Genomic DNA, 27021 nt, shown 5'->3' with positions numbered 1-27021 from the left:
AAAACAATTTAATTTTAAATTCAATTTAAGTAGATTTCAACTCAAAATTTCAAATTTTAAAAAATGAGTTTTTAATTTATATTAAAACTTGGTTTGTTTGATGGAATATTAAATTTGAATTTAGAATAAATTTGAGCAGAGTCCCAAGGTTTTAAAAAAAAAACATCGTCCCAAGGGGCAGGACCCTTATAATTACCGGCTGCATTAAAACCCCCTTTTAAGGGGGATTGTGCCCAAGTTTGAAAGGGGTTGTTTGATTTTAAAAATATTTTATTACTAAAATTAAAAAATTATTTTAAAGATAAATTATCTTAAAGATTATTAAATATAAATTATTATTATTATATTTAAAAAAATAGATAAATATAAATAATTATTATATTTATTTAAAAATAATTAAAAAATATTAATATATAATTTTATTTAAATATTATTACGTATAATTATTTAAAAACATTTTTTTATCTTATTTATTATAATAATTAAAAATATAATTATTTTTCTTTTAAAAAATTAATAAATAAATTATATATTATAATAAAATCAAATTTATTTTAATAATCCTTTAATATCTAAGATAGATATGATATTCAGATTATTTCTTATATTATATGTTAAATCATCATTAATAATAAAAAATTATTAATTATTTATAAATTAAATAAAATAATATAAATAATAAAAAATAAAAAACGTAACCTAAAAGTTAGCTCAACAGGGCTCACAATAATTTATTAAATTGGAAGGATGGCAGGCCGAACAATATGCGGATAGACCTGTAAAAACAGAGTCCATGAGGTTACAGGTCATGGCCTGACCCTTTGTGTTGAGACAAGCTACATAACCCGCCAAAGCCGAAGTCGTCTCTTGAGAGACCTTGACATCACGGCTTATAGCACCGACAGATAATGTCAAATTAGACCCTACCCGGCCATAGCCCCTTCTAAATCCATCCCAAGCAATAAGCTATTTGATGTTGTATTCTTCTATATTAAAACAAATTTTTAAATATTCTTCCATCGCATGGGGATAAAATCCTTGCATAATTCTCTTCCAAGTCTCACATTGCTCTACACAAACCAAATGCCACAAAAAAAGAAGTTTTGAATGTTCAAATAAATAAATTATGAACCTTCCTTGAACAATTAATCAATATCTTCTTTCACTTGACCATCTATCCTCGATGGTTGCATAATGTATTTGATCTTTACTTTTTTAAAGTCCCAAGTGAACAAAGACACAAGGCATCAGGAAAAAGGGAGGCGCTGGATACAACAAAACTGGAGGATACAAACTACTATACTCAAATAATTTATAAATTTGAACAAAAGAAAACATGTTATTAATTTCACTTGATTTCCCAACTCACACTAGTCAAAATTGGAGATCAGAAAAATCATTTGCATACCCCTATCATGAGAGTGTAAGGGGATGGACAGCAACTCCATTTTGAGCTGCTGGAAGACTTCCCCATCTTCCGAGACGAGGTTCCTGCCATGAAAAGTATTTTAATGCATTAGATCTAAACCACTCTTAACTGCAAATTAAATATTATTTTCTGGATAACTAGTAGATATATTAAGCATGTCACCTTTCCTACTCCAGCAACAAGGAACTGTCCAGATTTTGCAAAAGCAAGGGAATTCACAAACCCAACCTGCATTGCACACGACAGCGATCAATTGAGATCCTGTGCAATTATGAGCCAACACTTAAATTGTACGACTTGGCACATAAGTACCCGACAGAAGCAGTGACAAGGGTATGCACTTTATAATAACCAAGTTAGACCTCAATTCTAGCTTATTTATACCAGACAAGTACCATGCATAAACCTATATTGTTATTTATGCAGGACAAGTACCATGCATAAACCAATATTGCAAAGACCCCAAGAAAAATATGCCACTGCAGAGCCTAAAGCATGAGAAAACTAATGGCTCACTGAAAACACATGGTTTATGAAAATTTGACAAAAATTTTCATACAGTATGTTAGATTGAGAGTTCTTATCACTACATATTGATTTTATTCTGCTACTGAACTTTAAAATATTCCTTTATGAAAATTTGCCAGGTTAACTTACTATTTCTTGAAAATTTTTCATACAAATCTTGTTTTCACATTAAGTGTAATAATCAAGATGTTATATCAGACTGCAAAATGCATTCAGCTATTTCTTATCAACAGCACATACACAGACAACCATTATCAGACTGCAAAATGCATTCAGCTATTTCTTATCAACAGCACATACACAGACAACCATTACATAGGGATTAATTTACCAATGGAAGGTTGAATAAGGGTCGAATGCCCTTGGTTTCACTTTCGATTGCCCACAAACGGACAGAACCATTACCAGCTCCTGATGCAGCAAGATCACTGCCTCTACATATATTAATTGAACTGACCCACGAATACGCTGACGAGGAATGATAGGTTGTAGGATCATCATCACCACTCTCTGAAGAAAATCAACAGCATTGAGTTAGTCCCAGTTAATGGAAATACTCATTAACATCAAATATAAAAGCAAGCTCTTCACTAATTCTGGCTCTTATTATGAAAACTATAGCATATTGATATGTTAATGGAAAGTGGAAAAACCAATATATGTATAAAAGGATAAAACAGAAACATAAAAAAAAGAATCAATTCATACATCACTGATAGTCTCATTTTCACTATAATCATAATTAAACTTTTCACAATGAAGATTAGACATGTAAACACTTAATGACACATCACTCATGTCCACTTCTTGTCTGACAATCATATATAGGCAGTTACAGTAGACTGTGCCTTTATTTGTGAAAACAATATGAAACATTTTGCACGTGCTGTAAAAATACTCTTACCACTATTTCACAAACTTGCAAGTGTGATAGTTGTTTTGCAAGTAAACACACCTTAAAAGTAGGCATACAAGTTTAAAGTTATTATTGCAAAAACATTCATGTTTATGGTCATATCTTTGAATAAGTTTTCATGAATTTTCAATGAATAGACACTCTATTTCCAGTTGAAAACTGAGCCCATGACTTTAGATCATGTATATGTTTTTTCCCAAAAAATTCAAATTAAAATTAAAAAGACAAAATTTCCAGATTTCAATGCTAGCAGTAAGAATGAGATTAAGAAAATCATAGTGAAAAACAATTTATTTGAACAGGAAGGGCAATAGAGAACACACAAGCAAAAAAAAAAAAAAAAAAAAAACCAAAGGCAACCAAGGCATATAAATTTTAATCAGAACCAGATGAAGATACTGCAAATTTACCCATAAGACCATTGGAGGTCTGGCCATTCTTATTTTGTTCAGTATTCTTGTAGCCACTCAACAAAGGATGGGCATTCTTCACAATGTAAGCAGGCTTCTTCCGCAATATACTCCAAAGCTCAACACTTCCATCATCTGAGCCAGACAAGAATTCATCGTTGCTGATAAAGCAACAACATTCCAGAGATGAAGCAGGAGCTCGAAACACTAAACGTGACTCCTCAGGTACCTATTTAAAAGAATACATTAAGTGAGGACATGTTCAAAAATACAGTAAAAAGGTTACCACTGTAAAAAAGTGCATAGAAATTTCCTCAATCATATATACATTTGCAACAGAATGCAAACTCTATTTAGAGTATGAACAAAAAAAAAAAAAAAACATAAAATAGCTAATCCATGGTTTTAACTCGCATCATGTAAATATTTAAATCAGCAAATTTTGAGGGCCCCTTTGAAGAAACTATTGTTTACCTTCAACAACTGCATAATCCGATCACGTCCAACAGTCAATACCCGTTCTCTGCGTAGGCAATCAATGGTCAATACTTCACTTTGGTGACCAAATAAAGTGTTTATATAAGCCCTGTCTTCTGCATTCCATATACTGACTGTTCGATCAAATGAACCAGAAAAAAGTTCGGAAGTCCCTTGCCTAAAAGTTAAACAAGACACAGGTCCTCTATGACCTGGAAAAGCCTATAAAACACAATTGAAAGATGAGAATTGCATGAGAGAAGGAAGAAATCAAAATCTCATTATAGAGGAGTCAGATGAAGCATTGTATTCAAATATAGTGTATGTGAAGAACTAAGAACCATTGATTGGCTACATGATGAGTCTGCCCCAATGCAAAGAACTACTGTCATGTTTTGAGAACATTGCAGCTAGGCATATCAACATGCATGTAAGTTAGCAGGCTGGAGCAAAATGCCAGATAATTAACATACCACGTGAATCTTTTTAATTATGCTCAGCTTATGTATCAAACAGTCCACACAGGTCCTGCTAGTGCAATAGAAGCTCTTCTATTGATTTATTACATGTTCAGGCATTCCCACAGCTGAATACCATATGGATTATTGTTTAAATTCACACCCAAAATAATTTATAATAATCTTGCATGTAGTTTGGCAATGAATAAATAAAACAGATTACCTGTAAATGCTCTCGTGTGCGGGCGTCCCACAAGTGAACATGACGGTCTAAGCCTCCACTAGCCAAATACCGACCATCAGAGCTAACAGCCAATGCTAAAATCTGTTTACTATGTTTGGTAGCTTGACCTTGCGGATCTTTGGCACCATGGGACTTCAGCACATCTTCACTAGGCCATAAATATTTCACAATTTTCCCACTATCAACATCCCACTGTAAAATGGTGCCATCTTTGGAAGCTGAAAAGCCCTTTGAATCATCCTCAGATAGAGCTACAGCAGTGACAGATTGCCGATGCTTCACTAAAACCCGGAACTCATGAATATTTTGAGGCTCTTGAACCCTGAAATGCGGTTGTTACACAGTATGGGCACCCAAAAGAGGAAGTAAAAAAACATGAATCAAGCTAAATAAAAAAATACAATAACAAAACACTACACCGATAAAAAATCAAACTTAAATTTAATCAAAGCCACAATTGCACTCAAACTTCAAAAGAATCCAACATCTACCAATAACGTACTTACTAATATCCTAGACACCGAGACTCTCATCCATGTTCATCACACACTTCGAGAACTTGTGTTCAGAACTCAACATGGCCATCATATCACCAAATCAAATCCAAGACCAACTCCAACCTCAAAATTAACCAGCCAAACGCTAAAAAATGGCAATCCATAAGACACCCCATCAAAGATTTAAAAAGAGGGAAGAAGGAGGGGTGTCCAGCAAGGGTGGGCAGGGTTGTGCGAAGTGAAAAAGTCTCCCTAGTAATATTGCATACAGCACTTCCAGGACCCGTTTACTCTGTCCTATTTCTTTATTTAGTTTCAGTTTTCCAAGCTGTTCTACCCCATACATGTATAGATATATCCCGTAACGTAGTTCACTTGTAAATATTTCTCGAATATATATAAGTTAATTTGAATTTCTTATCAACACAAAATTGCCTACAATATAAAACTTCTAAAATAAAGAAATCAAACAAACACTATACCAGTATTACCTTGAAGCAATCACTCTCCTAACTCTCCCACTCTCCTCCAACTGTTCCTGCTGCAAAATCTTTGCAACAAGCGAATCTCTTTCACCCTCTTTCTCTTCCTCATCACTTCCATTCTCTTCCTCCCCCTCCTCCTTCTCCCTCCTTGCAAGCCCTCTTATCTTCTCCAAATAAGCCGTCGCCACCCGTTTCCTCTTCTCATCCGCAGTCTCCTCCACCTCGCTATCACCGTCGTCGGACCCACCTCCCCCATATTCGTTGTTATTCTCGTAGTCTTCCGATTCTCCAGACTCAATGTCATCATCATCATAATTAATTTTTCTCCTCTTCTTCGTCTCGCCATCGAAAAAGGGGTCTTGGTTTAATGAAAATTTGTTCTTGCCCTTGTGGGCTGAATCACCCATCTTCTTCTGGGTGTTCTTGTACTTCATGATTCAACAGTTCGATGAAGCTCCAGAAAGATGATAATGTGGCTTGATGTTTTATTTATTAATATATAATTTACAAGAGGTGAGAATTAGGGTTTAAGCTTCAGGGTTTTTCCAGAGGATAAGCGGCAGGGCAACAAGCAAATCGATTTAGGGTCCGTCTCTTTTACGTTATGAGTCGAGTCGAGCGGGTCGTGGGTTTCTGACCCAAACTTGTGAAAGGCTAAAATTTAAAAAAAAAAAAAATGAAATTCGTATTTAGGAAAATGGGATTATAATTAATTTTAAAAGAAATTAATTTCGTAGGGAAAAGTTCAGAGTTATAACTGAAGTTGGATTATAGCAAGCCCACCCCGCCAAGTTTGATAATACAATCAATCAGTTCAATTGGAATAAAAATTTCTATTCTAAGGATTTAAATCTAGTCTATTTAGTAAGAAATATACACCACATAACACTTGATCACAATTCTGTTTGGTTATATATTAGTCTAATTTATATCTACCCTGTTAATGGTTTGATCACCGATAAGAATTACTCAAGAGCTAGATCAATTCCTTATCAGGATTAAAACTTAGATCAATGCTTTGTATGGATTAATGTCCGATCTGGATATGAAAGCATGGAATAATATCACAAGCTAATGATAGGATTTATATTAGATAAATAAATTATAAATTATAAATATATACTTTTTAATATAAATATTTATAAAATTTGATTATTATAATTTTTTCTTGTATATTTATTACTCCTACGAATTACAATTAGGGCGATTTGGGTGGGCGAAAAGAAAGATTACTTTGCTAATATATTTGATAATTTATAAATAATAAAAGATTTTGATAATGTTTTATTATCAATTGTGATAATCTCTATTTTATGCATTTAAAGATTATCAAGGTAATTTTTATTTTATTCTAATCATATCCTTATTTATTAATTTTTAAAGAAAAATAATCTCATTTTCAATTAATATAATAAATAATATAAAAAAATTTGAGTATAATTATAGCAAAAGATATTAAAGTAAAATAATATACTAATATTATTTTATTAATTCTAACCAAATATAATAATTATTTACATCTACAAATTTTTATCAAATTTTATCAAGTATAGTAATAATTTATACTCAGTAATCTTTTAAAAAATTTATTTTCAAAAAAATCTTTTAATTTTGTTAATAAAACATTAACCAATCTAATCGCATGTCTTTGAAGTTTGGAGTATACTCTCTTGCCTCTAAAACATCAATTATATTGACCTAAACTATGACTTGGGTTCAAAAGCTAACTTGACTCAAATTCATTCTAATTTGAATTGAGTTTAAATTAGGATATTTAATTCATTTTTAAAATCGGACCAAACTTGAGTTACAAAAAGTTCGGCTAAGTCCTGCTCAAGAGTCAGGGAATGATTCGATTCAATTCTAACTTGACTTGTGACTCTATTCAAATTATGTTAACAAATGTTAAAATAACGTTGTTTCGCCTATTATTATATAAAAAACGTTGTTTTGTTTATGAGTCACAAATTTGAATAATAAATCTATATCATAGATTTGAACTATAAACTTAAGATGAATTCGAGTTGAATCATTTTTGTTTAAGCCGAACTCGAATATTTTTTAATTTTGCCTTGATAAACTTAAATTGAACTGTTTTTTATTTGAATCGAATTCAAACAGAGGAGTGTTTGGAATTAAGTTGGTTTGCATCCACCAAATGAAGCTTTAGTCCCTAGGAAAAATGACAGCTGAATAAAGGTGTCCAGGTGTGGTATGAAAATAAGCTTCCTCTGTAAGTCAGTGTCTACCACATTTTCAATAGCCTACTGTAGTCATTGCAAATGTTCAGAAGGTTTAAATACCTTGGCCATCAAAGAATACATGAATAATTAAAAGAAATAAAATGTTCAAAAAAATAGAAGACAGTTAGTGTTTCCCTATTTTTTGTTTGGTAAACTCTCAACCTTGAAATTTATGAATTACAAAACAAAGAATTCATTGATGGGAAATATAAGTTTAATACACTAGTGATCATTTGCTCAGTAGATGCTGTCTACTAGTGATCTCAACTGTTGCACGCCACTGCTTCTGGGTCACTTAATGTAAGTATAGGATTCTCATAATTATGTTTCATGTAATAATCTTTTCATTACGCTTCAACTATTCTAAGAACATTCATTTAAATATAAATACATGTTTTTATGAACAAAAAATATGATAAAAAATTATAAATATAACATTTATTAATGGATTTATATATTGACTCTAGGGCTCTGATCTGAACATTCAGAGCCAAATTGACTTTTGTGTTGTCCCTTTAATCCTTTTTGTTGATATGGTGTGTCCCTTAACTGGGCCAACAATTTCTTCACCCCTGCCTTGGTCTGATCCTGTGTTATATCTCTCGTTGTGGTCATTATTAAACCAATGATTTGCTTCAAAGTTGTTTGTTTGCAAGTAAATTAATCCAACGTGAAAGGACACTATCAATGTATTGGAATATATGTTTATCCAGCTTCACATATATAAATCAATTGCGAATACAAGCAGTGGACATTAACATGGACAAATTAACCTATATTTCATCCTATAATTAAGTAATATATTGTCTACTTGATTGTTAATTCATAATTACTCAATTACATAATGTCACTTTATCTGAATCATTATAACCAAATTTGACAAAGTCCCAAAGATATTACGACTTAAACAACATCATTATTTTGATGATCTAAAACTCCAAAGAGTCACTTTGAAGATAGGCAATATAGATTGAGTTGCACTTATTGAACAAGTCTTTGACAACTCGGCTCTAATACCACAAAATGTTGGAAATAAACCAAAAGTTGGACAAATTAAAAGAGATCAGAAGATTGGACAAAAGAACAAGGCATACTGAATAAAATTCTGCACCAGTTTTCACTCATAATTTAAAATGCCTATAAATAGGCTAACAATAACTTAAACGCACAGGTAAATCAAAAACATGTGAACATATAAGTGCTGTCCTTTCTGAAATCATCCCAGGTTTAATTTGCTTGCTTCTGATTGAACTTGATGAATATTTTCGTCAAGTCATAAGCCGTAAGAGCAAAGGCTTCCACATTCGTAAACGCTTGAGCAGTTGTTGGTGAGATTGGGAGGGTGGACTGGTAGGATTCAGGCTGATTATTAAGGCTAGTGACAAGTTCTTTCCCAATGAATCCACCATCCTTCAAATATTAAGAGTTTCTTTGGAAGATTATGCAAGGGTATAAAAGAAGTTATTGTCAAATTTTAAGAAAATTCCTTAGTTACCAACATTGATGGACGGTTCAGGGGTAGTTTTTCATGATTTTGCACGTAGTGCAATTTTGTCTTAATAGCTCAAAATATAGCAATAGTTTCTGCAACTGTCCCATACTTCACATTTACACTTAAGGGATTTTCGTTTAATATAATATAATATATATTATGTTTTTCAATTATACGTTATTTTCAAAACCACTCAAAGTTTTGGTAAAATAATTGATTTTGATGTGATGGCACAAAATTCAAACTGGAAAATAAAATATGCTTCATGAATTATGGTAATAAAGAGAGACGGCGAGAAAAATGAAATATTTCACGTGAAAAACAGCAACAAATATACGCTAATTAATTCTGATAAAAAAAAAAAATGGGTTTAGTCACAAATAAAGAGTGGAAGTCAAAAAAAAAAAAAATGATAAAGCTGGAATATGACCCATCATAACTATTAAATATATATTTTATAACAAATTTCATGAAATTCTGAGTTGGAGTAGCATGAAATGGAGCAGTGGATAGCAGAAATGGACACTGGATTATCAACCACTAAGTCCAACAAATTTTGCTTCTCCCCAGCTTTGAAATTCTTCTACCCTTGTATACATTCAAGAACAAGGATGAGAATACATGTAATGTCCAACTGATTCGTGTTCATTCATAATCAAAATTTACGAAAGTACTACCTGCAATTATATTGCCAACGATCTAATGATCTCAGTGCAGTCTTATTTAATTAATTTTTTCTTACCATTTATTAAGTGATTGGGATGTCCATAAATCTAATGTATCTCTCTAAGAACCGTTATCTATTAGCCAAATCGGTTTCGATTCACTTGAAAGCCTCTTTTTTGTAATTAAACCGGATTGAATCTTTTGGTTGAATTGGGTTTAAAACCGAGTTTGATTCAGTCAATATAAAAAATTATTTTTTTCAAAAATTCATTATGAAAACTTAAACCTGAGACCTTATTTATAATATTTAAATCTATACACAATTAAATTAATTTTATTTTAATGTTAAATAAGTCAAATTATATATTTAATAATAAATTATACAAAAAATTTTTAAATATTATTTTTTAATAATCAATCGGTTTGACCATTAGTCAATCTATTTGACCACTGATTGAATTAGATTGCCTCCTTCATGAGATCAATATCCGATTCTGTTCTAAAAACATTAACTAGAAATACAGATCGTATATTTATGATAAGTAATATATTTGAAATATATTCAAATATATTCTAACAGTTCCATATCTCATACCTAAAAAATTTGAAACTGAAAACATCTCTGGAGGATTGATCTGGTGGTCATCCTAATGGTTGTTTTGGATATTAACCCACACGTATTTCAAGTCCTCAGCTGTAAGAGCGAAGGCTTCCACATTCTCAACCGCTTTAACAGTTGATGATGAGATTGGCAGGCTGAATGATTGAGGGTGATCCCGAATCCAAAGGACAAGTTCTTTCCCAAAGGTTTCAACATTGCCGCCATTGCCATGATCAGTGGCAGTCGAGGTGCCTGTCCATAGATTTCCTTTCAACACAAAGAGAACTTCACTGATCGGTTCATTCTTCCGAACAATAAGAGTGCCTTTGCCATATGAAACTGGCTTGATACGACGACACAACTCGTCCAATTTTGAATCTTCCCAATCGTTTAACACTTGTACCTTGATACATATGCATTCAAGAACAAGGATGAGAGTACATCCAACATCTAACCAATGCTTGCAAATTCGAATAAAAATTTAATAATTTTTGCCTTATAGTCAATAGAGTTGCATGTAATAAGGTTTTCTAAATGTTAGTGTTAATCATAATAATGAAATTAGGTGCACCAAAAATGATTGTTAATTTGTATACTAACAATAACGTGTTATTATGTGATTGAATGATCTTAAATTAGAGACGAGAAAACATACAAAAAAACACTCACATTTTTCAAGCGTTGTAAGCAATCTTCCATCCTCAATCTGTTGATTATATATTTTGGTTCTTCGCCATTGGATTGTAGATATGTCTATTTAGAAAGCATAATTTAAAAATAAATAAATATATTTAATGTTACAAAACACAGAGAAAATAAACAACAACAATGATGAAATACTCAATAAATATATAAGTATTTACGTGTAAAATCTATTACCAAAAAAATAACAAACAAACAATTATATCTGGTGACACACAAATTTTCTTGAAAAATTTACCTTTAAAAAATCTGCACTTCCTAAATTCTTTTAACCCCTTATAATTCATATAACCACTATACGACATTTAATGCTTAAACATATTGAAATAAAGCAGATCATTTACTATCTTGCATATTTCCAATTAAGAACACAAATGGAAGTTGAATTTTCAAATTTTATTATTAAAAGAATTAGACTTTCAAATCGAACCATTAGAAAGACTAAATTTTTACTCTCTCGTTAAATATATTACATTAATTACTTTGTTTATAAAACAAGATAAAATAAACAATACTAATTGTGTTTGTTCAATTAAAAATTTAATTTATTTTATATAAAAATCTAAAAATTTGATTCTTTCAATTAATAATAAAAAAATTTCAGTCCCTTTGATAGAATAAAAACAAAGTTCATTGCTTTCAATAGAAAAAAAAAAAAAATAGTGATAGCTTGATACGGCCCAATATTGTTTTCATAAATTTATTTAGCGGCAGCAATCATATTCATAAGTGTACTGAGATGAATAGAATATTTACCAACCTGCACATTTCCGATAAAAAGGGCAAACAGCACCGTGGAATAGATGATTATCGAAATCACAAAAATATTTTCTAAGACAAATGTACTCGGTAACAGGTTTTGGCCGAAACAGCTGCAGAAAAGATTGCATTCAATACATTAATTAAGCTTAAATGTTGAAATTGACTAAATACAAAGAATAAAGTGATTAATGATATTTTATGCTTCAGGTATGAAACATAAAGGTAAATGTGTTGTTATATAATTAAATAATGTTAAAATAATGATAAATGTATTGAAACGCACAGACCTGAGAGCTTGCAGGCCCCATCTGAAACCGTAGAGAGACCTCTTGCCAAAATCTCTCCTCAAGTACACAATACGAGACTGAAGAGCTAAATTGAATATTCCAAACTCATTCATTTCGGTACCAACGTTCTTTAATTTAGGACAATTTAACTCCCCTATATTCTTTTGCTTATAACGACAGAAAAAAGAATGAGGATCAAAGTGATTCCTTGAAAAATAGTCTTCCCTCCAACATGCCAAAACTCTCTCGATAGCAAAAATGTACCTCCAACATTCCGGAAACACATCAAAGAATTTAACAAAATATTAATACTAGTGATTGTTAATTAATTAATGAGTAATACTACATGTACAAAAAAATGAGTTGAGTTAGATTCACTTTGAGATTTCACATTTTAACCAATTGTCTACCCATGATAGGTTATTTCAAAACAATTTTTAAACATAACATCAAATGTTATTTTTAGGTTGTTTTAAGACCATTAGTCAAACAGTTAGAATACTTATAATAATGCTATATTTATTAGTTTCTCTTATAAACTTATATATGCAAATTGATGTGTTTTATATAATTTTAAATTGAAGATATAACAAAGCATCATATCACTCAATCACATTAATATATGTAAGTTAGTATCAATATGTTTGTATGTTTATTTACTTACCCCCAAAAAAAAATAAAAGAATTAGTGAGTGTTAAGTTACTAAATGTAATATTATTCCGACACCTCTAGTGATTTTTTTAAACTGAAAACCAATGGGTATTTAAGTGGAATAATGCCTATGATGATTTTTTAAAATTGAACCAATGGCTATTTATGTGTTGATTTTTCTCTATCTTAATAAAATAACTATAATATAACCATCAAATAAAATAACTGGTGATTGAATTAACTTACATGACCCCCAAGAAAGTAAAGAAATAAATTGATTGCAGCTTTGCCCCACTTTGCTTTAGCAAGATAGCAGTCACTGTTGTTCTCTATAGCTTTTTTAAAACTTGATGAGAGTCCAATAAGCAGTACAATATATAAGAAAAGAATCAAGTTAACTGTTATCGAAAAGATCCTCTCTTGATTTCTGCCTGTGACGTCAATAATCACCATCTGTAAACAAATAACAGAAAGTTTAAACAACAATCTAATTATTATATTATTCAGAATGACTATAATCTTGTTGTTAATGTGATTTCCCGTCACCAAAAATGAGCTACATCAACAGCCTAATGCTGCAGGAGAGAATGAATATAGACAGATGAAAGAAAAGATGAGACACAAAATTTTTTACGTGTATGTTCTTAGTGTTATCACTAATATGAATACCGAAGGGATAACAACACCTGAAAATAGTAAATTATCACATTTTTTTTTATTGAAGAGAATGAACTTTATATTTTTTTAAAAATTTTATTAAAGGGTTTGAACTCTTATATTCTATTATTGAAAGAATCGAATTATTAGATTTTCTTATAGAGAGTATCAAACTTTTAATATTATCTATTGAAGATATCGAGCAAACACAAGACAATTAATTTGATATCTTCAATAAAAAAAATATAAGTTTAACCCCTAAAATAAAAAAATATGAAAGTTTTGTTCCTTTAATAAAAAAAATCTGAAAATTAAGTCACTTCAATAAAAAAAATAAAGTTCAATCTCTTCGATATAAAAAAAATGATAGTTCAATACCTCTAGGTGTCATTTTGAGCACAAATAATATCATGCATGAGTTTATGTGTTATTAAATCCTTATCAAATTTTATCATATTCTAATTATTCCTACTATAATATATATTGCGTAAGATTTTAAATTACTTATGTCAGTACTGGTGACAAAATATTGCTCCAACAAATCTTTTTTGCCATAAACAAGCATTGTATAACTACGGCCATAATCTTTTTTGCCATAAACAAGCATTGCTCCAACAAAATATTGAACATAAACACGCATAAACCAAAAATATATAAAAAAAAAAAAAAAAACATCAAGAAAGGACCTTACTGATGTCATAAACAATACTGGTATTTGAGGCAAGAAGAAATGATATTTCCTCCATATATAACTACGGCCTTTTTCAAATCTTTTTCCGATAAAATTTAAACTATAAAGCGTCAAATAAAGATTGAGGCCGAGGGCAACTTCGAGTGCGGCGTATAATCCAATGCCGATTTCAAGACAATTTTGTTCAGGCTTGATCACATAAGCGTAGTAATGCAGCGGATGCATAAGGACAACAATCAGATAAGCTGCAATATACAGCCTGCATCCCCAAGTGGTTTCTATATCAAAAAAAGATAGGAGCTTAGCGAAAATGCCCTTAAGATTTCCACATAGCTGTGAATCATGGTTCTGTATCTCTACATCAGAAGCTTCATGCTCAGACTGAGACGGGTCCGACCTGTACAAGCACTTAATATTGTAAAACTAAACCAAGATAATATATATGAAGATTACATTCTTCAATCACTTACATGATGAATGACACCAAGTCTTTGGATTACAAGTTTGAGAAATTGGTCTTCAAGTGCTGGTTTATTTGGTAAGCACGTATATAAAGAGTTATTTGAGGATGCTGATCAGTTAATGTATATATGAAGCTTATAGGGGGCCATAAATTAAAGTTGAAACTGCCTTGATCATTTCGCTACACTATATGCAATTGGATGCCACATGTGTTGCTTTATTTGTCCTTTGAGATTAAAGTAACGGAAATTTTGAAAGAAGACGAGCCCAGCTAGGGGCTAGTTCTAATTAGCACAGAATGCCAATGGATGGTAGCTGGTGGAGTGATTACAACAAAAAAGAATATTTAGTTACATTTTTTATGGCACTTAATTAAAGGTCACTACAAATTATGAGAACTCAAAAAATTAATATTGTATTATGACATGTATAATAATTGATATTATATGAATATTTAGTGAAATTTTTGTTATGATATTTATATTAAAGATGAATAAAAATTATGGAAAGTAAAAAATTTAAAACTTATTTAAGAGTTTACAAAAATTGATGTTATATGTTTCAGCAAACATCCCTCTTAGCCTTCATCCAAGAGATCAAGTCCAACAATTATCAGATGATTAAGCAGAAACCAACTGTCCAAAATTGAGATTAAAAACAAAGTAAACACAATCTGTTGACAAAAATTAATTCCACAACTCCTAACTGCCAATTGTTAAGCTTAGATTTGAAGTCCTAGTATCTCACTCGATCGAGTTTCTCAAACTTCCCTTCAACAATAAGCTGAAATCTCCTCAGCTGTTGATTTTGAACTTCCTTCGAGTACCAACAAGAGAAGACCGTATCCCAAGATCAGTAGCAGTGAACAAAAGGAAATTTTTGAAAACTTGTGGATTTTTCTATGTTTGTATAATAATAATAATAATAATAATAATGGTAATAATAATAATATGCTGGAGATATGTTGAATTAGCTTATAAATTTGGAAATGTCTCAATTAGAAAGATTAAATGTATTTTGGTGAAGAATGTAGCTATGCATCTGATTGGGTCCATCAATTTTATGATCAAAGTACTAGTGAGAATGTATTTTGGTGGAGAATATCACTTTCACTTCTAAAACTCTCAATAGGCTTATTTATAACTAAAATTTATAATTCATTAATTTTATGATCCATAGCTTCACCTATCATTAAGTTAAACAATTTCGAAAGTTTTTTTTTTTTTTTGAAAATCCATGTGGCTAAGAAGGCTGCCATTTCATCGCCTTATCAGCTTATCTTCAAGGAACACTGAATTGGCCAAACAATATAAAACATGAGATATGATTAGTCACGTCATTCTCCATCAACAGGAATCTGAATTGGCCATGTCGACACAATACATGGATATGAATTTACACACATTAGTATCTCAAGTAAGACTTATCTCCTTTGTATGGCTCATTTTCGGGCTACGTTCTATGACACCTGCAAGCAGCAAGCCAAAGAACATCAACCACATTTTCTTCCCAGAACCTGACAACACAGAAGAACCAACAGATTTAGAAGCCAACAATGATAATCTTACCAGGTGAAAGCCTTTCCCCACCATACAGCTCTTGTGCCGAGGCACCGGCAGCCCAATGATTTACACCCATCTGGCTTGAACCCAATTATTTTTCCATCAGTTAAAGAACCACCTAAATTCCAGCCTAAATTACAAGCAAGCAAGTCAAACAATGTTTCCGTTAAACTATTCTTCATTTAAGTTGATTAAGTTTTGTTTCTTCTAATATGCTGATTTACTTTTAATTCTTCCTTTAAGTTGATATAGTTTCAGTTATTTCTCTCTTTTCTTAGGTATGATTTAGGATGCTTATTATCAGAAGAACTTTACATTTCTCCCATTTTATTTAGGATTAGCCATTATAAATAATATGTATAAATTAAACACATATGATAAATTGAATATTTGATAGTAATAATATTGATATGTAACTGAACAATTCGTATTGGTAATGTGCTATGTGTATGTAATATGATAAACTAAAATAGGACTGAAATGTAAACTATCAATAAAATATGGTAAGGAGAAAAACTTTTCTACAAACCCTTCCTTTTTATTTATAAATTCTCCTCAATTTACATACCATCAAAATGAATTCCCTCGCCGCCTTTAATTCCCTTATGGGTGGGATATCCATTACTATATTAAGCGCAGTTTTATTATAAATAATAGAGTAGTATTATTTGAATAAATAATAGCCATAAATTTATATATAAATAATAATATGTTTTCTTGTGATTGAATGTGTAGTCTCCATGAATTTTTAGCTATTCATCTCATTGAGTCCATCAATTAATTAGTATTTAGTAATTAGAGATCTTATAAATTTTATTTTTTAAGAGATAATTATAGGAATAACAACATTTGAATGTATCAAAGTATTACATTTTTTTTTCTATTGAAGAGATTGAACTATTCTTTTTTTGATTTCTAATTGAAAAGATTAAACTTGTAAATTTTTCTATTAATGAAATCAGACTTCAAATTTTCCTATTGAGCATAAGGTACCAAAATTATCACCTTGCTTCCAAAAAACAAAAACCAAACAATCCTAATTAATTGTATTCGTTTTAAGGGAAATTAAATTAATTACCTATTTTACCCCTTCTTAAGCAAAAATGCCCTAAATATTTTTTAAATGATCAAAACTACCCTTTATCACATCTATATAAACCCTCTCACTCTCATTACATACACGTTTCATATCACTCAAACATTCACTCTCACTCTCATTTTTACTTAATATCAATTATTGCGAGTTCATTCGGAAGGAAGAAGTTTGTATTTATAAATTCAAGTTGAAAAAAGTCAATTCGTAAGAAAAAGGTATTTATACGAATCTTAACTCAAACTTAATTTTATTTGTTAAATTTAGTTCGTCTGTCATGTATAGGGGGCATTTAGATATTTGATAATAATTTAGGGGTTTAATGAAATGCTAGAAAAATATGAGAATATTTTGATATTACATAATGTATAAAGGATTTAAATAAAATGTTGGAATAAATAAATGTATTTTGATACTAGACAACATATTAGAGTGTTAAATGAAATGTTAGATAATTATGGGGGTAAGTGAAATGTTAGAAAAATATGGGGGTATTTGATATTAAACATCGTGAGAAGGTTTTAAATGAAATATTAGGAATATATAGATGCATTTTGATACAAGACAACATATAAAGGTGTTAAATGAAATGTTAGATAATTATAGAGGTTAAATGAAATGTTAAAAAAATATGGGGTTATTTTGATATTAAACATTGTAAGACAATTTTAAATGAAATTTTAGGAATAGATAGATGTATTTTTGTACATGACAATATGTGAGAGTGTTAAATAAAATATTAGATAATTATAAGGGGTTAAATAAAATGTTAGAAAGATATAGGGGTATTTTGATATTAAATATTGTAAGATGGTTTTAAATGACATGTTAGGAGTAGATAGATGTATTTTCATACAAGATAACATGTGAGGGTGTTAAATGAAATGTTAGGTAATTTAGAGGGTTAAGCGAAATGTGAAAAAATATGGAGGTATTTTGATATTAAATATTGTAGGACGGTTTTAAATGATATACTAAGAGTAGATAAATACATTTCCATACAAGACAACATGTAAGGGTGTTAAATGAAATGTTAGAAAAATATAAGGGGTATTTTGACATTAAACTTTGTAAGACGGTTTTAAATGATATGTTAAGAGTAGATAGATGTATTTCCATACAAGACAACATGTGAGGGTGTTAAATAAAATGTTAGATAATTATAGAGGTTAAATGAAATATTAAAAAAATATGAGAGACATTTTGATATTAAACATTTTAAAACGGTTTTAAATGACATGTTAGGAATGAGGAGAGATATCTGAGTATGATACCTTGGAGTCATATACTGTAATCGATCAATCATAGAAATCTATAACTCTAGCTATCCAATGTGCACAGTCGACGTTTATAGGGATGAAAACCTATAAACATTGAGAAATTAGAATGAATACACGTGTTGCCTATAAGCTAATTCAAAGTAAATTATAATGGAAATACTATTATACTATACCTTATTGACCTCCCCTTATGGTTTGTAAAACAAACCGGGGGTAACTAGAGGTATAATTTGCCTTAACCATCTTTGTGAAAAGTTTAGGAAACCTATACTCCTCTGTTGGCATGGTAGTCTAACTAGCGAATGCCATCCCGATATGCCCTATGAAGAAGGTTGGGTCGTCATCTAACTCTATGGAATGATGACCTACTGCTCATCTTGGTGCCAACTTAATATCGCCAAAAAAGAATATATTTGCTGAAGTGGATATAAAAAACTTAAATTGTATTAGTTCTTGGTGAATATATAAACCATTTAACCAAATACAATAGAAAGCACAACTTACATCATTGGTCAGACACTTGAGCAACTCGATAACGATCCTCTAAAATTGTCTCTAGACTTAGCTCCAATGAAATAAACCTCATGCTCATCGGATGCTATAGCTCCGGTGTAAATATGAGGAAAGTTTCCTTACGCTCTGCAGCAGAGGATGGAATGGTCTAGAGTTGTCATTTCACTCACGGTTTGATTAGATTTATATATGGGGTGTAAACGAGCGGACTCTTTCGAATAACTCAACCATGTGTAATATGCACCATCCGAAAAAAAACATTCAATTGTTAATTCAATATTTAATCTTAAGTACTAATTATGAGTTGATTAATTAATGTTACCTTATCAATGTATGCCGGAGGAGGTTTGGTGAGGGAATCCTCTATTATTATCAAGTCAACCTGTCATACCCCTCCATGGACTACAAAATTAATGTTATATTATCAGTGATTAGTATATATGAATATATACAAACTATAATGGATATACCTCATCTTGGTTTTCATGAGAAACATCCTTTAATAGGTCCTCCCCTTGTGAACTAATTTCCATTACTTTTTTACTGGAGTTGGGGATATCAATAAGTAACCACAACCACTCATCCTGAAAAGGAGACAAAACATTTTAAATAGACATAATAACATTAATAACAAATTGATCAATGACATTTCATAAAAAAATATGCTACCTCTATGGTCGGGAAAGGTTTATAGGGAGAACTCTCAATTGATAATGCCTCATAGCCAGTACCCTATACAGATAAAAAGAACAAATAGATAAATAATATTTCATATAAAATATAATAACTATAATAATTTTCATACCTCAGATGGGGGATCTGAAGTAATCGAAGGACCAATCAAAACACCCTCATGATTAGGACCTATACAAATATATAAAAGGAATGAATCAATGACAAGTAATTAAAAAATATAGTAACAACAATAAATGACAAACCTAAGATGGGAGAAGTGATGTAACACAAAGGTCAACCAAGACCCTTTCATAGCGATTACCCTGTGGGAATAATATTAATAACTTGATTAGTGACATTTCATATAAAATATAATAACAACATTTCATAGTAAATATCTCTAAGAAATTAAATATAGACCTCATGTGGGTGAAGGAATGGAATTGACCTGTCAATGAGGGAGGTCGTCCTAATACCATCTACATACCTTGCACAGAGTTAATATAGATGTTAGAGCAACAACGAAATACAATTTTTATAAGGAATAAAAAAGATGTGGCTTTGTAACCTGATTGACTAGAGTTGGGCGTGTACGTGTGACGATTTTCTTCAAATGAGTCAAAAGATCCTCTAATCAAGTCATCTGAAAAGACATCTTATCATGTAAGTAGGAAATCTCATGTAATATCATAATGCCCCAATAGGCCAAAACAATATCTAATAGGGATAGAATAGGTGATAGATAACACGATCCTGAACCCCCAAAAGGTGTGTGGTCTTCGTGGCTAGGGGCTAAATAATAAGAAGACATGTAGGATACTCTGTAATAGGAGGCTGAATAGGCTTCTCAGGTGCCTTAAGACTACCAGCCGATATATCAATAGGGGGTTGAATAGGCTCTTCTAGTGGCATTATTGAAGATACTCTATCTTCTATCGGGAGGCGTCGAAGAGGATGAAGAGGAATGCGACTTTGACATACCTGTGTATAAAATAACGTTCGCCTACCATGGTGTAGCCTCCTCAATCGGTGATGGATAGATAAGGAAAGTGACATTATCCTATTCATTCTGATATATAATTTGATATATTTGCAATAATCAAGGTATCAATTAACTAATTAATTAACAATTACATACCTTATCACTAGTGAAAATAGTGCCTATATGACTCCAAGCAGATACATCTCGTGTATGCCACCTGAAAATCTATGAAGACACATGGACATCAACCAAATCCATCCAATTATACACAATGTCCATCGTCTCATATATCCAATACTGCAATATTAACATTAATTGTTAAATTAAATTAATTTGTGTTCTTGCCAATTAGTATATATAATCAAGAAATATACATTTACCTAGAATGCAACAGGAAATTCGTGTATGTCATATTTACGCATATCGGGCATTTGACTGAAGTAGACTCTGTCACTCGCTTGGGACATAAACTTGTATGTTATCTGCCACATTAGAACACCCTATGGATAGAAATTAAACCCACATAAGTGATCGACCAACTGTAGGTACTCTGCAATTACCTTTTTTTGTCGATCATTCCCCAGTAACACCATATATAAACAATACAACAAGGCCATTTTGACAACATCAATATTATTATTACCCTATGGCTTAGCTAAGAAGACACACTCAATATCGTGAAACTACGCCTTCTGATATCCCTGAAAGTACACATGTTGAAATACCTTTGAAAGATGAAAACTAAAAAATGAAAAAAACAAAACTAAAATTTGAAATCTGTACGTTGAAATACCGTAGAATGTCAAAAACTGAAAAATCATTTAAAAATCTAAAAAATATTATTTGAAATATCCTAAAATGATGTAAATAAAAAAAATGACCTTGAATTCCTAAAACTAACCGTTGAAATACCTTGAAATGATAAAAATTGAAAAATTGAACTGAAATTCGAAAAACACATGTCAAAATATCCAAGAATAACAACAATAAAAAAACTGAAATAAAATTTAAAAACTATATGTCAAAAACCTTGAAATGACAAATATAAAAAAAAGGGAACTAAAATTCGAAATGTACATATTGAAATACCCTGGAATGTCAAAATTTAAAAAATCACATGGAAATATGAAAAACACGAGTCTAAACATTCTAGAATGCAACAATTAAAAATCTGAACTAAAATTTGAAAACATGTCCAAAAACCTTGAAATGACAAATATTGAAAAAACTTAATTGAAATTCAAAATCTATATGTTGAAATATTGTAAAATGTTAAAAATTGAAAAATCGCTTGAAAATCTGAAAAGTATGAGTCAAAATATCCTATAATATAGAAATTCAAAAACAAAATTGAAACAAAAACTACATGTTCAAATACCCTAGAATGTGGAAAACAGAAAAATCACTCGAAATTTTAAAACTTACAAGTGAAAATACCCTAAATTGAAAAAAAAAAAACTATTCTGAATTTTAAAATCTAAATGTTGAAATAACCATAAATAATAAAAATTGAATAATCCAACTAAAATTTAGAAAGTGCATACAAAAGTACACTCAAATGACAGTAATTGAAAAACTGGACAAAATTTTGAAAACTACATGTCAAAAAATCTTAGAATGAGAAAAATCGAAAAACGGAACTAAAATTTGAATTCTATATGTTGAAATACCTTAGAATGTTAGAAATAAAAAATCGCTCAAAAATCTGAAAAGTATGAGTCAAAATATCCTAAAATGACCAAAAATAAAAAATGGATCTAAATTTCAAAAACTAAATGTTGAAATAGCTTTGAAACAGAAAAACCAAAATATCAAACTGAAATCAAGAAATTACATAAGCAAATGGCCTAGAAAGCACAAAACTAATGAAACAGACATGAAATTTGAAAATAACAAGTCAAAGAAGCCTAAATAAGGAAAAACAAACATAAAATTTGAAAACTAAATGTTGAATTAGCTTAGTATGAGAGAAACTGAAAAATCAATATGAAATTTTATAATTACATCATAAAACGGGCCTAGAAAAGCACAAAAATTAAGAAACAGATGTCAAATTTGAAAACTATACATTGAAAAACCCTAAAATAGGAAAAATGGATAAAAAATTCGAAAACTACATGTCGAAAAACCCTTTATAAATTTTCTACTCTCCAGTAGGTCCAATAGTTTTCCTTTGCCCCTTATCAATTTTCTAATCTCTTACCGACCATAAAGTGTCAAAAAAGTCAATTTCCTCCCAACCCCCCGGATTCCATATGTTTCATGAATCACCCCCAGGATAATGTAAAATTTCACACCTGCCCTTGTAGATTTCCCTTGCCACTCTTGGGCCCTGAATAATTTCAAAAAGTGAAAATTTCCTCCCATCCCATGGGCGATTGTTTCAGCCCGTAGGAGATTTAATTCATCTCGGGGGATCCAAGGGTCCCCCATGTCAGATCTTCGGTGATTCTAATGCATTTTTGACCAAAAATTGTCATTTCAATCACCAATTTCAACACAAATCAAATCTACACATCTTAAAACACAATAGCCCTAAAAAATTTAAGTTGAAGCTGGCTAGAATATATTATTGATTGCTGGAAAGGGGAAAAAGGAAGAACCAAAATTTACGTGTTTCACATTTTCACATTTCATATTTTAATACTTACATTATCTTATTTAGTTTATCAGTAATAAATTCCTGAAACTAAATGACCCTAAAAAAGAAGAAAAAAATATCTTATACAGATCCACACTCTCTTTATTCAAACCATTACATACACTGTTTAATCAATCTACAATTCTGTTATAACTGATCTTTTTTTTATGCACCTTAAAAATCCAGGACACAGATTTAGATTCAAATCTTTCACATCCTTGTTTAAAAGTCCACAATTGGGATGCGTTGACGCTTAACGTAGCATTCCAGTTACAGGTAAGCAACATAACATCATCACATCCTTGTTAGTTATACAGTACAATCTATCATATTTCCTAGCTAGACCCACGCTAGCCAAGTCTTCTGATAAATTTCTATCACGAGCTACTCCACGTTGACATACCGACATCAATCACATTAAAGTTGCCGTGTTCAGTGGTTTGGATGAAATGACAAAAAAGTAACAATACTTGTAAAAGTAACGCGCATAAATTTGACTATGCGTGATAGTTTATTATTAAATTATTAAATATTATTTTATTTTTAATTTAAAATTATCTATTTATATAATAATATACCATTATTTAGATAAATAATTTTATTATTTTAGCTCCTCTTCACAGCTATGTTAATGTAATATATTTTAACCCTGGATTAATTTTTTTAAGTAAAGATTATGTAATTAGTAATTACCACCTCCCTCCTCCTCACGCAGCTTATAAACACATGCAAAAGCAAATTACCTTAGCCTTAAGAAAAGCCTGGCCCATGTCTTTTTCCTTCTATCAGAATAATGAAAAATAAAATTATATATACCTATTTTAAAAACATACATATATATTATTTTATTATTAAATAATTTTAAATTAAAAATAAAATAATATTTAATAATATGATAATATATATATTTATATGTCGAAAATAAATACATATAATATCATTTATAAGAAAAAGATTGATCCTTGTTGCAAAAAAGTATTTACACTTAAAAATCTTAAATTTGTTATGATAATTTTGCATGAGTCTATTTTCTTCACAGAGGTCTTATTTAGAGAGAGATTTCAAGATATTTTATTTTATGAATATTAAAAAAAAAACAAAATTTTAATTAACATATGAGCATCTTAGAAAATATAATAAATAAAAATTCAGAATTTTAAAATTTCTTAATTATAGCTTTACCATGTTATCTATTTATCTTACATTGCTTGATACTCTTCACAGTAAACACTCACCACTGCAAAGATAACTTCCAAGATTTTCCCTCAGGTCTCGCTAGTCAATCGTTAACACTCTTCTTCAATCTCGCCCAACTCCTTTCATCTTTCTCCACCGGCTTTTTTGTTGATTTATATACTAACAAATTTGACCTTGACATTTGTTTCCTTCTAACTTTTAATTTGCTCGAAGTTAAAATCCTGCAGAGAATAATACCCGAAATAAAATTCAAGATTTTTACCATTCATTTAGCTTTGATGTGGGTGTTGAGATTAAAGCGCCCAAATTCATATATAATTCCCACATCAAATATGAATTCAAATCTTAAATTTTGTATGCACAAATATAATGATAATTTTTATATCAAAGATTCAAAATTTAAGAGAATTATATTCTAAAAACTAATTTGTTAAAAATGAAAAACTCAACCTCACACCAAAAATGAGAAACACATACTTTATGATTGCAACTATGGCTTGATGTTTTATTTATTAATGTATAATTTAAAAGAGATGAGAATTAGGGTTTAAGCTTCAGGGTTCTCCCAGAGGTTAAGCGGCAAGGCAACAAGCAATTTGATTTAGGGTCCGTCTATTTGTGTTATGAGTCGAGCCGAGCGGGTCATGGGTTTTCTAACCCAAACTTGTGAAAAGCTAAAGTTTAAAAAAAAAAATTCCTATTTAGGAAAATGGAATTATAATTAATTTTAAGAAATTAATTTCGTATGGACAAGTTCAGAGTTATAATTGAAGTTGGATTATAACAAGCCCATCCCGCCAAGTTTGATAATACAATCAATCAATTCAATTGGAATAAAAAATTTTATTCTAAAGATTTAAATTTAGTTTGATTAGTAAGAAATATGCACTACATAACACTTGATCACAATTTTGTTTATTAGATATTATTTTAATGTATATCTAACCTGTTAGTTGTTCAATTACTAATTAGAATCACTCAAGACCTAAATCAATCCCTTATCGGATTAAGACTTTGATCAATCCCTTGTACGGATTAATGTTTGATCTAAATATGAAAGCATGAAATAATATCACAAGCTAATAATAGGATTTGTATTAGATAAATAAATTATAAATTATAAATATTTACCTTTTTAAATATTAATATTTGTAAAATTTGATTATTATAATTTTTCTTTTATATTTATTACTCTTGCGAATTACAATTAGGGCGCTTTGGGTGGAGATAAAAAAAGATTATTTTGATAATATATTTTATTGTTTATAAGTAATAAAAAATTTTGGTAATATTTTATTATCAATTACGGGAATATCTAGATTATGTATTTAAATATTATCAAGGTAATTTTTATTTTATTATAATTATATTCTTATTTATTAATTTTCAAGAAAAAATAATCTCATTTTTAATTAATATAACAAATAATATAAAAAAAATTTGAGAATAATTATACCAAAGAATATTTGAGTAAAATAATATACTAATATTATTTTATTAATTCTAACAAAATATAATAATTATTTATATCTACAAATTTTTATCAAATTTTATCAAATATAATAATAATTTATATTCAATAATTTTTTGAAAAATTTATCTTTAAGGTAATATTTTAATTTTGGTAATAAAATATTTTCTAAACTAATCACACCCAAAACAATTTTGTCTTTGAAGTTTAGAGTATACTCTCTCACCTCTAAAATATAGTTGACCTAAACTATTACTCAGGGTCAAAAGCTAACTTGACTCAAATTCGTTTAACTTTAACTTGAATTGAGTTTAAATTAAGATATTTAGTTCATTTTTAAAATCGGACCAAACCTGAACTAGAGAAAATTTGACTAAGTCCTGCTCATGAGCTAGAGAATGACTCGATTCAGTTGTAACTTGGCTCGTGACTCAATTCAAATTATGTTGACAATTGTTAAAATGATGTCATTTCATGAATCACAAATTTGAACTATGAATCTAAACCACATATTCGAACAATAAACTTGAGATGAACTTGAACTAAATCATTTTTGTCTAAGTCAAATTTGAACAATTTTTAATTTTGGTTTGATAAACTTGAATCGAACAATTTTTTATTTAAATCGAATTCAAATAAAGGAGTGTTTGCACTAAAGTTGGTTAGTAGCCACCAAATGAAGCTTTAGTCCCCAGGAAAAATTACAGCAGAATAAAGGTGTCCAGGTGTGGTATAAAAATAAGCTTCCTCCGCAGGTCAGTGCCTACCACATTTTCAATAGCGTACTGTAGTCATTGCAAATGTCCAGAAGGTTTAAATGCCTTGGTCATCAAGGAATAAATAAATAATCAAAAGAAATAAAATGTTCAAAAAAATAGAAGACAGTTAGTGTTTCTCTATATTTTGTTTCGTAAACTCTTAACCTTGAAATTTATGAATTACAAAACA

General features: G+C 30.1%; 3 protein-coding genes across 3 annotated transcripts; all 3 read right to left on the bottom strand.

Annotated features, from left to right (window-relative positions):
• Positions 1–1084: 1084 nt before the first annotated feature.
• LOC123226993 (U3 snoRNP-associated protein-like EMB2271) lies at positions 1085–6036 on the bottom strand. Its single transcript, XM_044651591.1, has 7 exons — positions 5451–6036; positions 4442–4784; positions 3758–3982; positions 3284–3512; positions 2289–2467; positions 1592–1657; positions 1085–1491 (listed from the first exon to the last, which is right to left on the bottom strand). Exons 1-7 carry the CDS (start codon positions 5876–5878, stop codon positions 1414–1416), a joined length of 1548 nt encoding a protein of 515 aa, XP_044507526.1. The 5' UTR covers positions 5879–6036; the 3' UTR covers positions 1085–1413.
• Positions 6037–10492: 4456 nt separating this feature from the next.
• On the bottom strand, positions 10493–11145 carry LOC123226753 (protein CNGC15b-like). The gene is made up of 2 exons (XM_044651281.1): positions 11116–11145; positions 10493–10849 (listed from the first exon to the last, which is right to left on the bottom strand). Exons 1-2 carry the CDS (start codon positions 11143–11145, stop codon positions 10493–10495), a joined length of 387 nt encoding a protein of 128 aa, XP_044507216.1.
• Positions 11146–13086: 1941 nt separating this feature from the next.
• LOC123226751 lies at positions 13087–14804 on the bottom strand. The gene is made up of 3 exons (XM_044651280.1): positions 14668–14804; positions 14198–14594; positions 13087–13302 (listed from the first exon to the last, which is right to left on the bottom strand). Coding segments are annotated over exons 1-3 (615 nt in total). The 5' UTR covers positions 14670–14804.
• Between the last annotated feature and the right edge of the window lie 12217 nt (positions 14805–27021).

This window comes from Mangifera indica, chromosome 10 (assembly GCF_011075055.1).
Source record: "Mangifera indica cultivar Alphonso chromosome 10, CATAS_Mindica_2.1, whole genome shotgun sequence".
Taxonomy (NCBI): Eukaryota; Viridiplantae; Streptophyta; class Magnoliopsida; order Sapindales; family Anacardiaceae; genus Mangifera; species Mangifera indica.
The sequence above is the reverse complement of the archived record's forward strand: the minus strand, read 5'-3'. Positions and strand labels throughout refer to the sequence as shown.